The sequence below is a fragment of the Theobroma cacao genome, chromosome 7 (assembly GCF_000208745.1).
Source record: "Theobroma cacao cultivar B97-61/B2 chromosome 7, Criollo_cocoa_genome_V2, whole genome shotgun sequence".
NCBI lineage: Eukaryota > Viridiplantae > Streptophyta > Magnoliopsida > Malvales > Malvaceae > Theobroma > Theobroma cacao.
The window spans coordinates 7,836,045-7,853,074 of NC_030856.1; the positions used below are offsets into that span (position 1 = coordinate 7,836,045).

General features: G+C 32.3%; 2 protein-coding genes across 11 annotated transcripts; both read left to right on the forward strand.

The window, feature by feature from the left end:
• LOC18594326 (protein transport protein Sec61 subunit alpha) lies at window positions 166-5,554 on the forward strand. 7 transcript variants are annotated; one of them, XM_007021843.2, is made up of 7 exons: window positions 879-958; window positions 1,957-2,336; window positions 2,693-2,903; window positions 3,077-3,431; window positions 3,521-3,647; window positions 3,810-3,937; window positions 4,964-5,554. In XM_007021843.2, exons 4-7 carry the CDS (start codon window positions 3,378-3,380, stop codon window positions 5,153-5,155), a joined length of 501 nt encoding a protein of 166 aa, XP_007021905.2. In that variant the 5' UTR covers window positions 879-958; window positions 1,957-2,336; window positions 2,693-2,903; window positions 3,077-3,377; the 3' UTR covers window positions 5,156-5,554. The 7 variants fall into 7 exon arrangements, 6 of the variants coding, with proteins under 6 accessions (XP_017980407.1, XP_007021905.2, XP_017980408.1 ...); XM_018124918.1 differs by lacking the exon at window positions 879-958 and adding an exon at window positions 166-221 and having other exon boundaries at window positions 1,957-2,903; XR_001928815.1 differs by having other exon boundaries at window positions 1,957-2,903; window positions 3,805-3,937.
• On the forward strand, window positions 11,378-16,454 carry LOC18594325 (IRK-interacting protein). Of its 4 annotated transcripts, none has more exons than XM_018124878.1 (4): window positions 11,378-11,640; window positions 11,756-11,803; window positions 12,284-12,454; window positions 14,706-16,454. In XM_018124878.1, exon 4 carries the CDS (start codon window positions 14,706-14,708, stop codon window positions 16,080-16,082), a length of 1,377 nt encoding a protein of 458 aa, XP_017980367.1. In that variant the 5' UTR covers window positions 11,378-11,640; window positions 11,756-11,803; window positions 12,284-12,454; the 3' UTR covers window positions 16,083-16,454. The 4 variants fall into 4 exon arrangements, with proteins under 4 accessions (XP_017980367.1, XP_007021902.1, XP_017980368.1 ...); XM_018124879.1 differs by lacking the exon at window positions 11,756-11,803 and adding an exon at window positions 12,604-12,664 and having other exon boundaries at window positions 11,391-11,640; XM_007021840.2 differs by lacking the exon at window positions 11,756-11,803.

Sequence of the window (17,030 nt, forward strand, 5' to 3'; positions counted from 1 at the left end):
TCTAACTTGGGTGAAAAGGGAAATAAATATTTAAAAGAAAAGGAAGGAGCGCGTTAGGTGATGGTGGTGGTGACTCGATGGAGAGCGAGTGGGCTCGTCATCTTATCGGAGGTTTTTTTGTTTGTTTTATTTTTTTCTGGTTTTTTTTTTTTTTAAGGGGAGGGGTTGGAACTGTGGCAGAGAGAAGACGAGGGGGACGATGGGCGGTGACTGAGGGGCAGGTTCGTGATTTAAGTAAAAATTTTGTCCAAAGATCCTATGCCTGTCTTTGAAACCATCACGTCAGCATATGATATATAATATAGATGTCTAAAGTCTTTTTTTAAAATTATATAACTAATCTTTATATTTTATGAAAGTGGTGAATTTAATTTTATGTACTAATTTATAAAAATTAAATTTATTTATTCTTTAAAATTGATAAAGTATCTGTCAAAATTTTTTATTATTTATGTTAATTTAACATTTGACTGTATTAATATGATTTTTTTATTAATATTATATTGAATTGAATGATATGATAATAATAAAGTGATATTTTTTGAATAGTATAATTAAGTATTGACGTAAAATTTATAAATATGGATATGAAATTATTTAATTTAAATTAATAATTTTAAATAAAATTGAAAAAGAAATATATTAAAAATAAATTTAGGGATTAAAGAAAAAAATTATTTGAAATAGAGGAAATTGAATATTTATGTTTAATAATTTAAAATAATGAAAAAAAATTATAAAAAAAATAAAAAAATCACAGGACTAAATTTATATCACAATAATAAAAAATATTTTATTAATATAAATAATAAAAATTTTAATATTATTAAATTCAATACTTTCTGGAAGTATAGTATTAATTTCATAATTTAACTTTTTTTTTCTATTGAGTTAGTAAACAAAATTAAAGGAATTTTCACCCCATCCAGTACGGTTCGTTCAATTTCCATTGCGTACGGTTAGTCTTCGTTTCATTACAAGATCTTTCATTTCCCAATACATAATTTTCATTTTATATTAAATCTTTTTCTTAGCTTCAGATGGTAATTGAATCTTCTTTTCTTCTTTCTTCTTTTTTTGGTAAAGGTCTGATTTTGCTGATGAATTTGATTAGGAATGCAAGTTTTTTTTTTCTGAATTTTTCGTTTTGCTATATTTTTCGTTGAAAATTTGAATAATCTGTGCTAAATTTAAGGCTAAATTGTTCTTAGTAGGTGGGATTTTAATGAAGTATAGGAGTTTAGATCGCCTTTCGATGATAGAGTTTACGTTATTGAGGTTCCTTACAGCTGCGAAAACAGTTTGTATTTCTCAAATAAAATTATTTTAAGGGTTTCAGATGTATTTGGATCATTCTCTTTTTTGCTTCCAAATAGGAGTAAACTTTGCTAGAGACTGGAGTGTTTTGACCTCTTGATCATATCACGATATTATGCTCCTTTCCATTTAGGAATGTCCACAATGTTGTTCACTTTTAACTAATACATGCTTTACAATTTCTTTAAACTTTTTCATGGTTGCCCTTGCCCTTTTAAGACGATTTTTAAAAGGCTGTTTTAAGGTCTGGAAACTATTCGATCGTCTGGGGGTTTCAAGTCCTTCACTCAAATTTTGAATAATCAAGACGAGTTTCAATTCTTTTCCCCTTTCATTATACAATTTGGATGTAAAATATTTTCTCTCTTTTCAACTCCCATTGTTAATGAGATGTATAGAATTCCTATTCTAGCTTTTCGAAAGTTGGGCACGGTATAAACTGGCAGGGGGCTAATTGGCCAAACTTGTAAATTATCCCGCATCAATTTTATGTTTTTCGTGATTCATTCCTTAAAAATGTTAGAAGTAAAACTCCAATGTGGAACAGTTTCTGTGTGGAGTATGGGGTGTATTTGCTATGTCTATGTAGAGTTCTATCTCGTTTATTGATTTGTTTATACCTATGAATGGTTCGTGCAGGTTGCAGTAGTTTAGTTTCTGAGATGGATGAAACAAAATGGAGGTGGGTTTAGAGTGCTTCATCTTGCGAGCCCATTTCTTTGGTTTCTACCTGAAGTTCAGAGTGCTGACAGGAAAGTTCCCTTCAGAGAGAAGGTCGTATACGCTGTGATCTCTCTTTTCATTTTCTTAGTTTGTAGCCAACTCCCACTGTAGGGCATACATTCTACAACTGGTGCAGATCCATTCTATTGGATGCATCTTATTTTTGCATCTAATCGTGGGACTGTTATGGAGCTTGGAATCACTCCCATTGTGACATCTGGATTAGTGATGCAACTCCTTGCTGGTTCAAAGATTATTGAAGTGGACAACAATGTTTCTGAAGATATTGCCCTGTTGTAAGTATCTTTTTAGGGTAAATTTTGTTTTGATTTCTTGCATTATTCAAGTAATTATAGTCAGAGACTGAAGATTAATTACTTTTTTATTGCAAGTTTCTGTTTTTCAATATTGGATGGTATTATGAGTTCCTTTAGAGTTTTAGTTTTATGGTTTTTAGTGATTATAGCTTTAGAAGTGATGCTTTTGGTGTGCATTATGTGCAGTAATTATGCATGTTTACACATTTCTTTATTGCTAGGCAATAGAGTGGCTTGTATATTTTTTTAAGCTGCAACTGCTTCTTTGGTTTCCATGATGTATATTGTATATAGGGTGAATCATTTTTTTTTTTTTCTAAAATGGTGCACAAAAGTTGTTAGGCATCTTGATCGCCATTGGCGAAGCAGTTGCCTCTGTTCTCTCAGGGATGCACAGCATTGTCAGCCAGCTTGGAGTAGGAAATGCCATGCTTATCATCCTTCAGCTTTGCTTTGCTGGTATCATTGTTATGTGTCTGGATGAACTTCTTCAGAAAGGATATGGTCTGGCTCTGGAATTTCCCTTTTCATAGCAACCAATATCTGGTTAGTTTTTGTAGCTTTTTATTTTTATTTTTCTCTGCTTTTTGGATCTATTGCATAAGTGTATAAGGATTCTTATTGTCTCACGATTACCTTGTAGCGGAGTGTGATTCCATGATGTAAACTTTGGTAGATTACAATTGCTAGCACTGACAATAGATTTGGTTTATTTGCAGTGAAAACACAATCTGGAAGGCATTTAACCCCACAACTGTCAACAGCAACAGAGGTGCTGAATTTGAAGGATCTGTTATTGCTTTATTCCATATGCTTTTTACTTGAGAAAACAAGATTTGTGGTCTCCAAGAAGCCTTTTATGGGCAGAATCTTCCAAAGGTGACAAATCTGCTTGCTACAGTCTTGGTTTTCCTGATTGTTTTCTACTTCCAAGGTTTCCGTGTGGTTTTGCCTGTGAGGTCAAAGAATGTCCGTGGGCAGCAGGGCTCATATCCTATCAAGCTGTTCTACACTTCTAACATGCACATCATTCTCCATTCTGCTCTTGTTTCCAACCTCTACATGATTTCTCAGGTACTGGAGTTTACTTGTATTGTACACATATGGTTATCTATATCTGTTGGTTTGTTATATAATTTATCTAATCACTTGCCCCTCTGCAGTTGCTGTACAGGAGGTACGGTGGAAACATTTTTGTGAATCTCTTGGGCCAGTGGGAGGAATCTGAATATTCAAATGGTCAATCCATTCTTGTTGTGGCCTTGCATATTACATCACTGCTCCATCAAGGTGGTTATAACCTTTCCTATTTCAAACAAATATTTTTCCAGCATGGTCTCTAATGCCAGCGCTTTTGTTGGTTGAATCAATAACTTTTTCATTTGGAATGTGTTTGTCTTTTTCCTTATCAACCTATGCTGACATTTCTGGCTATGTTATCTTGCAGCTTAGATATGGCGGCCCATCCTTTTCATGCACTGTTCTATCTTGTGTTTATGCTGTCTGCCTGTGCATTGTTCTCTAAAACTTGGATTGAAGTTTTGGGGTCATCTGCTAGAGATGTTGACAAGCAGCTCAGGGTATGTCATCTTCTACACAAGTCCATCTTTAGGTTTACTTTGTTTCTGTGAACTTGCTTTTGTGTTTTTACTTCCTATTGTGTCAGTTTAGGTTTACCCATGAGCTTCCAAATTTAAAAACTTACGGTGTTTTGTATTTAAATTATGTGGCTACATGAGTTTTTAATTTGTGAAAAGTATATTAAGATTGCTATAATTTTAATAATTTAATTATTATCATATTCTGAAAAACCTTTACATTACATAATCGGTAGTTGTTTGGAGGATTTATTTAAGTCCGTAGCAAGCATGGTTGTTAATGTTATATGAATAGATATCTAATGCTAGTTGGACTCAGGTTCAAGTTTTGGAAGTGAATACTTGCCCACATAGGTGCATTCAATTTTTTATTAGTTTTTACTGAAGCTTCAAAGGTTATACCTCATAGCAAAGTTGACTTCAAAGTGTCTGGGATGAGTACATTAGGAAAGTGGAGTCAGTGACATAGCTGAAATTGTTCTTTCATTGTATTTCAGTTATGAGCTAAATGCCTGCTTGGGATTGGACTTGAGCTACCTTAATTTTGGCACTATAGATGGAGCTGATATTAGAGCACCCGTTGTTGTCATTGTGTGTATTTGTCTCCTGTTCAAAGTGCCAATCCAACTTTTTATGAATACATTTACAGTCTAGCAGAGAGTGATTCATAAATTATATGTTATGGTGCACAAGCTTACATGCTGAGATAGTATCTAAACTTGCCCCTCTAGATGGTAACTATGCACCTGAAAGAAGCTAACACATTCATTACCTGTCAACAAGTGACTTGTTTTTTCCAGCCAGCCTGGAACTGTTGATTCCACTGACTACTGATCCTACCTTGTAGATGCCTTTCTAGGAAATTATTATTTATTGATTATGTGTTCAACCGCTATATGATGAATTGAGAGGATGAAATGAGTAAGCTATTTTTGTATATCATCAGCTGAACGGTACCAGGCGTTGGTTAGCAATTGGTAGACCATTTTTGATTTAGCTGTTACGCAGGAACAACAAATGGTAATGCCCGGCAGAGCTGAGCCGTTACGTACCCACTGTAGCTGCATTGGGAGGCATGTGCATTGGTGCAGTTACAGTATTGGCAGATTGATTGCATGGGAGAATATATGCATAGAGGGTTCTCACAATCTGTTTGATGAAAATGAAAGGAAGAGAATATATGCAGGGATGAGCGTTTGAAGCCCAAAATCTCCATTGTTTTCTTTTTCCCATATCCATCATTGTAAATTTGATCTTATGGAAAAAGGCTGCCATCATATCAAATTTCAACAGGCAAAACAAAGTCAAACAGCTCTCAAATTGCCATTGGATTCCATGTCATTAGTGGCTGCACATTTAAGTGGCAACAGAGAAAGCAGAAAAAGAAAAAAGCTGGGGAAATCTAAAAATATCTGAATCATTAAATCAGGCCTTTGTTAGTCTGGAGGGCATATTGTTCTTCAAAACTGTTGCTTGAGTCTTGAAAGCCTTCTGAAAAGTAGCCTAGAGTTGACAGATCCCGGCCAGTGAATATGGGAATATTGCTAGTATTATAATATCAACTTTGAATGAAATTTCTGGCTTCAGCTTTCTGCACAACCATTTATACATCTTTCAGAACAACAATAATGTTAGTCACTTACTCTTGTGCACAACTGTCTTCACGATCTCTTCTTCTTTTGGTTTTTTGGGGTTCAATGCACTATGTCAATTATATAATGTTTTAACCCTAAATTGCATGAGAATCATGCATATATAGAAGATAAATAAAATTTGATAAATCCAAATATTTTAAGGTTTAAAAGAAAAAAAAACAAAAAATAATTTTATTGTTCAGTACATATATTAGAAAAATTTAACGACTAGGAGAATTTTATTAAATCATCGATCTTAACCCTCATCGAAAAGGTTATAATCGATAAAATCAAAATTTGGCCATTAATTATTCATTTACAAGTTGTATAATTTTTTTAAAAAATAAGTATATAAATTTAGGCAGAGAAATTATTAGTCTTTTATTTTGGTTTTTTTTTATAAAAAAAATCAAAGAATAAGAAAAATCAGTCACAATCATGTAGGGGCAAAATTATGTTAACCCCATGTGTTTTGCATCTCTATGATTGTGTATGTTCAACATTTTCATACCGTGAGTGGCGCCAAAATGGCCCATTTTATTTTATTTTTAAGACAAATTCCATTATTTCGGCTGCAACATCTCTTTTTCCTAATAATCCAGAAGAAAAATTAAATAAATTAATTATATTCTCCATCATTGTTTTCAGCCTCTTTTCCATAGTTTTTTTTAATTTTTCTCTATTTTTGCTTCTATTATTCTTGTTGCACATAAAGAGGTTATTAGTCATAAAAATGTCCACTCTTGTTAGGGAGATATTGGAATTTCAAAATTTTCTATAACGTTATATCCATGTACATTATTTCCTTTTTATATACAAAAAAGAAAAGTTAGATATTAAATTAAGACAAGTCAAAATTTTACACCACAAAAAAATTTATGGAAAATAAAATTGACAAAATACTCCAAATTATAAAGGTAGATTGTGATAAAGTATGTAACAAAAAATTATTTTATTTTCAAATGGTAGGGCTTCACAATTTACTTAACTCTTAATAAGCCATATGAGTGCAAGACTAAGAGCTTGTTTGGTCTGACTTTTTTTTAATTTAAAAATTATTATAAAATTCTTATAAAAAATAATAATTTTTAAAATTAAGTTAAAGTTGTTTGGTAATTTTTTTTTATAAGTTTTTTTTATAAGTTATAATTTTTGTTAAAATTATCATAGAAGGTATTTTTTTTAGAGGGTAATATTGTAATTATTTTTAATAAATGAAGATATTTTTGGAACAAAAATAAAATTTTTTTTATATTTTTAAAAGAAAAGAAGAAAAAGCTCTTTCTTGGAGCTTTTTTTTAAGCTCTTTTTTCAAAACTTTTGTTCTTAACTTTTTTTTTAAGAGCTTATCAAAAAATCATGTTTGGCCTGGCTTTTACTTTTAAGAGATAGATAAGCTGAAAAAAAGTTAGGCCAAACATGCACTAAGTAGATTAATGCATCATCTAAAACATTTAAGGCAATTTATCTATTATTCTTTTATTAGTAATTGAGACAAAAGCTCTCTCTTTTTATTTGATTTTATTCTAACTCATTTAATCAAATATGTCAACATTTTCATGGCATGTTTAATTCGTAAAATAAAATAAATGAGAAATAAGATGACTATTCTATAAGAATAGAATAAGTTAAAAATAATTATTATATGATTTGATTCATAAAATGAAATTATTATTATGACAAATATTATAAATAAAATAAAAATGAAAAAGTGTTTATTTTCTGCAGAGTACTTGTGCACTATTCAGTTTAAAAAAGTTTGACCTAACAAACATTTCCTTTATATATTTGATTGTTAGGTTTCCACATTCTCATCTAAAAAGAAAATTTTGATAGGAGACAAGTATGGCCAAGTCATGAAACATGATGATACACCCTATGGATTAAATAGCCTCAACACATATATATATATATATATATAGCCAGGTTATGTAATTTTTATTAATATCTACATTCCTTTTTTAATTTATCATTATTATTATTATTATTATTATTGAGGTAGTTTTTATTTAATAAAAAAAAGGATGAGAAAACAATGAATAATTATATATGTGCAACATTTTTTTCATTTAGTAGATATATAAAAATAAAGTAATAATCTGTTTTGGTTTAATTTTTCTAGCTTTGCTGTGGAATGGTTGTAAAGCATAATCTGTCATGATTGTATAATTTGGACTCCATCTTGTGATAGAAACATTTGCATGAGGAAATGTTTTGTTTGTAGCAAAAGTGTCTTAGATATTGAATAATTGGTGATTAGATGACTTACTTAAAATGTTTTTCCATTTCTTTCATAGCCAACTAATAGTCATTCCCATGTGCATAATGTCTTTGTTGTTGTTGTTGGGGAAAATGACATTTTTCTCAATACATTTATTTCTTTATTAGTTTATAAATTCTTTCTTTCAAAAATCCCAAAATAAAATTAAAATTAATTTAATTACAAGGAATCACTCCCTAAACAATATGTGATCCAATTCATCCACTCTTGTATGCAATATATCACTTTCATCATGGATGGCTCTCTAATGTCATATTCTCACAAAACACATTTTCTTTGGAGGGGGCCATGGGTTTTGTTCATATTATAAGAACAAGAAGGAAGATAGAGTCAAAACCCTCAAAACCCAAATAAATAGATCTTCTACTTCCTTGATTTGGCCTTGGATGTCATTTTCAATGGAAATTTTTTTTTCAATTGTATTCTAAGATTGAGACTAAATATAAAATTTCTTTAGGAAAAATCTAAAAAGAAATGGCCAAAGTATATGCTCTTATCTTTGGCTTTAAATATCTTGGGGCCCTCTATGATGTGAGAGACTTGCCATTTTCCTTTTTCTAACATGACAACCACATAATAGATTTGTGGTTTTTGGTTGACCACAACCTAATCATCATCAAGGATTAAAGCAAAAGGATCTTATATTTATTTATTTTTACCCATGATTTGAAGTTTTAAAGCATGTTTCAAGGGGCCATAAGAAAAAATATGCAGAGATATAGAGTATGATTAATACACCAAAGGTGAACCTAAATTATGTTTAGTTAATCTCATTGAAAATGACATTATTTCTGCTAGCCCTATGCTTGACAAGACATGAATATGTCTTTACTTGATTTTTGGGGGGAGAGAAATTACAGTCTCTCTACTACTGTTGGGGTTATGGACTTGGAACAATAATTAAATTTTGGTGCTTTGCTCTTTTGTCTGTTTAATTTATTTTCATTATTCAATTTTGAAAAGTAATTTTTTTAATTATCAATATTTATAAATGTTATTATTTTATTCACTCAACCGACAATAAAAGATTTTTCAAGTAACAAACCCCCGTTATTGTACCTTATCCACTAATTTTATCATTCAACAATTAATTTTGTTTTTAAAAAAATTTATTAACATATAAACATGTCACGTGATAATGAAATTGACATAGATTCGTCACTTGACAAAATTTGACCACGTCAAATATTATACAAGATAATCTTTTTATTTTGTAATGATTGAATGATTAATAATAAATATTTGTGATGAAAAAATTAAATTGGTGAACTCTAGCACTTGAAATTTTAAACATTTTATGCTGTCAACCTCAATGCATGAAATTGACATGTTTCATGTTCAAAATCATAGTCTAAACATCATATTAAGGTGAGTCAGCAAAACTTATTAATTCCAAAACAATATCTATTTTTTTTCCAACAGAAACTTGGTAATGCCTAAGCTTTTCCATTCTTATATCTACTTTTATGAAAATAGAAAATATTGTTTAGTGGATTAGATTTGATAAACAAACATTGTATTAGAAAACTTATATACGGTGAATTGGACTGATAACAAACATGGTTAGACTTAAGACCAACCCAAGTTTATTTTATAGTTTTAAATTAAGCCTTTATAATGTTACATTTCACCTACCAAATCCCAAAGATATCCATCTACACCCCAACTCTCCTTTCTCATTTTCAAGAGTTTCCATTGCAGAGGTAGTAATTAGTACTAGTTTAGTTTACTAATAATTTCTTCCTTTCCCCTGTTTTTTAACAAATGGGTAGATAGGGAAAGAGAAGGAAAAAGTAGATGATTTATAAGAGTTAGTTCCCTTCTTGTTTTTCCAATTTTAAAATGTTCTGGTTACTTACACTCTCACTTTTCTAAAAATAGTAACCTTTTCTTAAGATAAAGAGATAATAGTAACCTAAATTACTGCCAAGTAATTGGTTCTTGATGCTAAAATGTAATGTTACAATGGATTCTTGTATGATATAATGTTTTAAAATTTTTTTAAATTATTTATGAAAATTTGAATAAAATTTTATTTTTTTATTGAAATCGATTAAATTTTTATATTTTTATTTTAAATTAAATAAATTTTTATAATTAATGATTAATTTATTGTTATTAATCAAAATAGTTATTTATTATTTTATTCTCATATAATGTTGATGTGATGTTAATATGAAAAGTAAAAATATTATATGCATATGTTATCATGTCACATTAATATATCATGTCATCATTTAATATTACATGTTCACATACCACGTTAATACCACGTGATATATAATGACAAATGATATTTTTATTAACGATAGTTAGTCAATCGTTAATTATAAAAATTTATTTGATATAAAGTAAAAGTAAAAATACTAAATTAAATGTAAAACAAAAAAAAATTATTTAAATTTTTTAAAATAATTTTGTTCATACACTTTGAAATATGCACAAAAGGTTGAATTACAAAATTGTTTGTACATGTAAAAACAAAATTATTTTCTTGTACTTTACATGACCCTGGAGTCATAAATTTGTGTTGTCAATTTTCATATACCTACCTTCTCCAACCACAACCACAATACAAAGAGAACAAAAATAACTCTCTTTTATGGATTTTTAAAATAATTTTTAAAATGTGAGAAAATAAGTGTGTTTTTGTTAAATTTATGGAAAGTTCAATTGAATAAATTTTAATAAGATTAAATTTTTAATCCCTCATATAAAAAAATACAAATGTTTCCTGATTTTTAATTGTTACTTAACGAAAAAGAGAAGATTAAAAATTTGAAAAGTGATTAATCTAAGAAACTATTAGAGATTAAACAAAAAGTTTAATAAAAAGAAGATCGAGATGCCTATTTTTCAAATATGAAATGATAATTAATCTTTGTTTTTTGGATTATAATTGGAGTTAACTAGTCATTGTGATTGCATAATTACACCCTATTTAATTTTCGAGATTCAAATATGAAATCTTGAAATTGAGATTTTAAATATAGATAATAACATTAAAGAAAATTAATTGTAATTTTTTTTAATTTCGTAAAAATACCATCAAAAGCAGCTATTTGACAAATCTGAATGGGAACACAACACTTCACGACTCTCAAGAATCAGATTGCCAGTTGGACCCATTTGATCTGTCCAAGAATCTGCCGCCCTTGGGCCCACCTAAACTTCCCCCTCTTCCCTCAACTCGCAACGTGGCATTCATCTAACACACTCTCACTCATTCCAAAACTCCAAGAACTAACACCCAAAACAATCCCCCCAACTCCGAATCCCCACCGTTCATTTCCCTTTTCAAAAAAAATATCATACGTACGTCAGATGTAGGTAGCTTAATTCCCAACATTACCCCTCCCGGGTTTTACAATCTCCTTGCCCTTACCAATCCTAACGGATATGTGATATCGGACAAAAGAAGGGGTAAAAAAGTAATATAGTAAATCCCCGAAAATGACCCACGCTTGGGTAGGTTTTTAATCCCAATGCCTCCCGTGTCTAGACAGAACCCCTTTTGTTTTGGTCCCTTTTTGTCTTTTCACTTCCATCCCTACCAGGCTCCCATCTTCTCTTTCCGCAACATCAAATAAAAAATTTGATACCAGCTCAAAGAAGGAAAATTTCGATCACCAATTTGAAGAAAGATTTTGTTTGCATTGGAGACGTTTCGTTGTTGGTTTTAATCATTTAAAGTTAAAGAAGAGAGATTTTTTCTTTTCTATGTTCCTTTCTGTTTGCTAATTGTATGATAAACGGGACTTCTGTTTAAGGTAAGTTGGAAATTTTTAATAAAGACTTTTACTTTTATGGGTTCTTTTTATTGTGTTTCCATTTTTTGGTTGATGTTCTTTCCATTTTTTGTTTATTTTGTTTTTCCAATTCAAGCGAGGAAGTTTCAAAGTTGGGTTGTTCACAATATTACTATATATAAAGGTTTGTGCTTGTATTGTTATTAGATTTTTTTTGGTTATATAAAATCTGAATATTTGAGGGTTTTAATTTATTCATCTTTTCTTCATTGGGGAGCTCCTGGTTAGTACTTTTTGTTTTCCCCAGGTTCTCACTCTGTTTTGAATGTTAAAGAACAGCCTTTGAAGTTTTTTCTTTTTCATTTAGAAATTTTTTTGATTCAATTTTTACTTCTTTTGTTTCCGTTTTCCTGCTTCTAATCGGGGTTTCAGTTGCTTTTATTTGACTTTCTTGAATTTCTTTTCCATTTTCTGTTTGTTTATCAGGTCTCAGCTTCTGGGTTTTCTTCATTTCCATTTTTCTTCCATAATTTTCTTTTGTTTCCTCAATAGTCAATATTCTCTATTTCTGGGTTTTTTTGAGACTTTTCATTCCCTTTTGATTTTCCTGCAAATTCGACGTCAGTTTTGATTAATTGTCTTTTTCTTTTAATGAATATTACAGGATTTTGCTATGTTTTCTTTTTAGAAAGAGTGTGTGACGATTAGAGGGAAGGATCAATTGTCATATCGTTTCTGTTTACTTGAGATTTACGTAAACAAAACAATGGAGAGGTGACGAAGGCGACAGACTCGTACGATATCTCGTGACCTTTTTCTTGTGTTTCCTTTCTAGGTACTTCTCGCGCTATTTTCTGGCTGGAGAATATCTATCACAAAATAATAATACCAGTACTATATATATATATATATTTTGATTGATTTATGTACCTATTTTTTTTAGCCTTTCGAGTTTGATGATCTCTCTAGATATGGATTTGTCAGTGTCGTTGCATAAACATGGTGGCTCATAGCTGTCCCCATTGTGATTTTAATTCCCACATTGGTAGGTAGGGCTCTGATGCATCCAGTGCAATATATATTTAATATCTGTACTGTTCATTTTGACCATTGATTTTTCCCAATTTTCTATATATATTTCCTTGAAAAGTTCTGGTTCACTCAGTAAAGGGTAATGAGAAAGATATATATATCTTCTATATTTGACAAATATTATTCTCTACTTAGTTGTGCCTTTTTAGTGATTCTGCAATATTGTATGATATTTAGGTGCTTAATGGTTGCTTAAACATGCGAAAAGATGTAGATTTTGATCTTAATAATTGCACGTGTATTGCACAAAAGAGACTGAAACTAGATTTAGATGAAGATTGGCAAGGAGTATTGATTGTAAGACAAATAGGCTCGGATCTCAGTAAATCTAAAAGCGGTGCAGAAATCCAACGGATGTTTGAAGCTGCTGCTGCTGCTGCACTGCAAAAACAACTTTTCAGTGTATTGTTTGTGTTAGGGCAGTTCTTTTCTTTTTTATATTGACGTGATCTATGAGTAGTAGAAGTGATGATGAGAAATACTTACTAAAAAGTCATTGCATTACAGTGCACTCATTGGATGGCCACGTGAATATGTAAAGTTCATGAATATGCAGTTATTGTTCCCATATCAGTTTTTCACTTTGGTGGGTCCCTAGTAAACCTAGCGTACTTTCATTTGAGGAGGGTTTTTTTAGGGTGTGAATAGATAGACCCTAAGGTATCCTATGAGTTGATAAACTGTTAATTCTTCACTTTTTAGGGTTTTTCATTTTTTTATAAATTTTTCGAAGTTTTGCTTTTTAGGAAAAATGGTTCATTGATTGGATTGCAGCCTGGGAGGACAGAAGGGGTATGGGATTTTTAATGTTGTGGGGTCAAATATGGCAAGGTGTAAATAAAATATGTGGAACATGGTTGGAATGTTAAGTGGTTCCATGGACCACAGTGGGGCTTTTGTCAGCTTTTGCCCAAATGGAACAAAAATTTCATGTATGTTTGTTGTTTCTTCATGGATCTTAGAAAAATACAGCACATCTTGGTTTGGATTTGTGCTGCAAAATTTTAAGTGTTCTTTACCATTTTAGAGGAACTTTGTATGGTATGTTTTTAGATCATCTTCTATACTTTTACTTTTTGGATTTAATGCTTTTGGTCTGTTTCTCTCTTTGCAAAAAAGCCTTTCATACCAAATGCTTTGCCATGCATTATTTTTCCTAGACATTTTTCTGATTCTTCCATGTGGGTGGGACTGACCTCTTCCCTTGCTCATTTTCTGAGTCTTCGAAGTATATTTCCAGGAAAAAAACAGAAAAGTTGTAGGCAAAATTCTTGTCAAGCATTAAAAATTCAGCATGGAATGTATTAAAATAATATATGCGGTTGGAAATCTGCTTTATTTTTTGGGCAAGTGGGTTGTTATGTAAAAGATTATTGAATAGTATATTAGTATGAATGTTTTGACCCCATCTGAACTGTGCAACATATATAGAGAAGGAACATATCAGGCAGGTTCCATGGGATGCTTTATTCCTCTATATGCTTTCTCCACCGCCAGATTTTCCTCCTTACATAGAATATTATTGCTCCAAATGAAGGTGCTTGTGTCGGATATGCAGGCTTTTTGAACTATGTGAACGTTGAACGCGTCTTTTGAGCATGTTGTGAATGATTTCCATCGATTATGATCTTACCCTCTTCTTGTTCTTCCTGGTCCTTTTTATTTGTCTGTTCTCTGTTTTCCCTCGTTAAAAAAGTCTTCCTCTTTTTTACTCTGGCAAAAGAAGGTTAATTAGAAACTTACAAAAGTGAATGACCTTAACAAAAAGAAAATTCCTCCTTCATTAAATGCCTCGGTCTAAGTGTTAAAGCATTCTGCTTTTACCCTTTTCATCAACACGCTCATCATCGTTATTATCATCTTAGATCTTTGTTGCCTCCCCAACTCTCGCCTTTATTCATTCTTTTGTTCACTTATTGGTGTCCGTTAAAGTTCCATTGGAGAAATCCTCTTATAGACTTGTAGCCGTTGTTAACATTTGTGATAATTTGCAGATGGAAGCTGTGAAGCCATCGGCTGTTACTCCATCAAAGAGTAAATGGGTTCGGACCTTATCCAAAGTTCTTCACCTGCATGCTGCTGGAGCTGGGATTGTCCCTGATGATGGGGTTCAGAAGGAGCCTAAAGAAGCCGATGAGTGGAATGACGGTAAGACGACCAAGAGATTATCTCAGAAATTTGACAGATTACATAATGAAGAGCTTGAAAGAAGGGTTGCCTCGGAAGCGCTTATTGCAAAGATCTTTGCTACCATTTCAGCAATTAAGGCCGGATATGCTCAGTTGCAGCACGCTCAGTCTCCTTATGATGCTGAGGGGATTCAAACTGCTGATCGATTGATAGTTTCTGACTTGAAGAAATTGTCAGAATTGAAGCAATGCTTCTTGAAGAAACAGTATGATCCTTCCCCAGAACATTCAATGCTTTTAGCTGAAATTCAGGAACAGAAAAGTCTTTCAAAGACGTTTGAAATCATGGGGAAGAAACTGGAATCTCAGCTGAGACTCAAAGAGTCTGAGATCATATTTCTTCGAGAAAGTTTGGATGAATCAAATAAGCAAAACAAGTTGCTGGAAAAGAGATTGAATCAAAGTGGTCAGTTATTTGTGCTTGACAATCTTCACCTTTCGGGCTTAGGTCCTAGCCATTTTATGACAGTTCTCCGGCAAACTGTCAAGTCCATTAGAAGTTTTGTCAAGCTGATGATTGACCAAATGAAGTCTGCTGACTGGGATATTAATTCAGCAGCTAATTCAATAGAACGAGCTGTAATTTATTGGAAAGCAGATGACAAATGTTTTGCATTCGAGTCCTTCATTTGCAGGGAAATGTTCAAGGCCTTCCACCATCCTTACTTCTTTCTTCTTGGTGACTCTGTGCCTGAGGGAAAGAAACATCCACAAGTCTTCTTTGAGAGATTTATGGAATTGAAATCTACGAAAGCTAAGGAGTATCTAGCCACGAAGCCTAAGTCAACATTTGCAAAATTTTGCCGGATCAAGTACTTGCAAGTTGTTCATCCTAAGATGGAATCATCCTTTTTTGGCAATTTGAGCATTAGAGACATGGTGAGTTCCTATCAATTCCCGGACACCACTTTTTTCACCTTGTTTGCTGACATGGCGAAGCGGGTTTGGCTCTTGCACTGCTTAGCTTTTTCTTTTGTGCCTGAGGCATCAATCTTTCAAATAAGCAAAGGGTGTAGATTTTCTGAAGTATACATGGAAAGTGTTGCTGAGGAAGCATTCCTTTCATCGGAGATTAAACCGCAATCAGAACCACGAGTGGCTTTTACGGTTGTTCCTGGATTCAGGATTGGTAAAACTATAATACAGTGCCAGGTCTATCTCTCTCAACTCAAAACAAGGTAACTTGTTGATCCTCTGTTAGTCACAGAGAATTTGACAGGTACATTTGGACCCATAACATAGTAGATTAAACTGGATGGCCATTCTCTTGAAATTTTTTGAGTAAATTAAATTAGAGAAATGGCTTTTGCTTGGTTGCCGTGTATGTTGTGGAAATTCGAAACATGGTTGCCTGGGCAATTTGTCTTATTGTGTTTGTGGCCTTAATGATAATGAAAGGCTCATTTACCCTAGTTTATTTGTAAAGGCATCTCCCAATTTTGTTAATATTAGGCCAATGATGTTCTAGCTGTTTTGCATTATTGCCTTATGTTGATGCTTTAATATGTATATAATTTATAGGTTTGGAAACTTCAATATTCATTATCTGTATGTATAGCCTTGGGTGCCATGCCAAGTATTGCCAGAAGGGTCGTCTATTTTGTCTCTATGTTGTCTCGATGCCACCAAAATCTCTGATCCACTCCCTTTCAAGCTTTGGTTAGGAGTTCCTTGTTCTTTGCTGCCTCTCAGCCTTCTTACACCAACTTGAGGTGAACCTGAACTGCTAACCCGTTACCTTTAAAAGGAAATTAATTGTTGGAACAGAAGGACAAACTAAACTAAGAGAGCCGAAAATCAATACAGGGGTAAGGGGTGGTAAGGGTGAGGTGGGATCAGGGGTAAAGTAAGAATGAGGGGAGATTGGGGTTTGTGTACCAAACAAAGGAACTGGCCCAACTTATAAATACCAGTGAAGTAATCCCTGGATTGACTGGAAGCTTGTTACCAAACCCCTTCTGTCTGGAAGCTTTGAAGAAATCAAAACCTTCTAGATATCATCAAAAAGCGTGAATTGGACTGCAAAAACACAAACTTTGAATGGCAAGGGAGGAAGAATAGAATAGTTGGTTTATAATTAAATGTGGTCGGTTGTGTAGGGGCGTTGGGATGACAAAACAATTGCCCACC

Bases quoted from the DNA above. Each gene is read 5' to 3' on its own strand.
- LOC18594326 (XM_018124918.1), top strand. From the start codon at position 3,378: ATGCACATCATTCTCCATTCTGCTCTTGTTTCCAACCTCTACATGATT. The intron at 3,432-3,520 runs GTACTGGAGTTT...GCCCCTCTGCAG, and splicing joins ACCTCTACATGATTTCTCAG to TTGCTGTACAGGAGGTACGG. The intron at 3,648-3,809 runs GTGGTTATAACC...CTTGCAGCTTAG, and splicing joins TACATCACTGCTCCATCAAG to ATATGGCGGCCCATCCTTTT.
- LOC18594325 (XM_018124878.1), top strand. From the start codon at position 14,706: ATGGAAGCTGTGAAGCCATCGGCTGTTACTCCATCAAAGAGTAAATGG.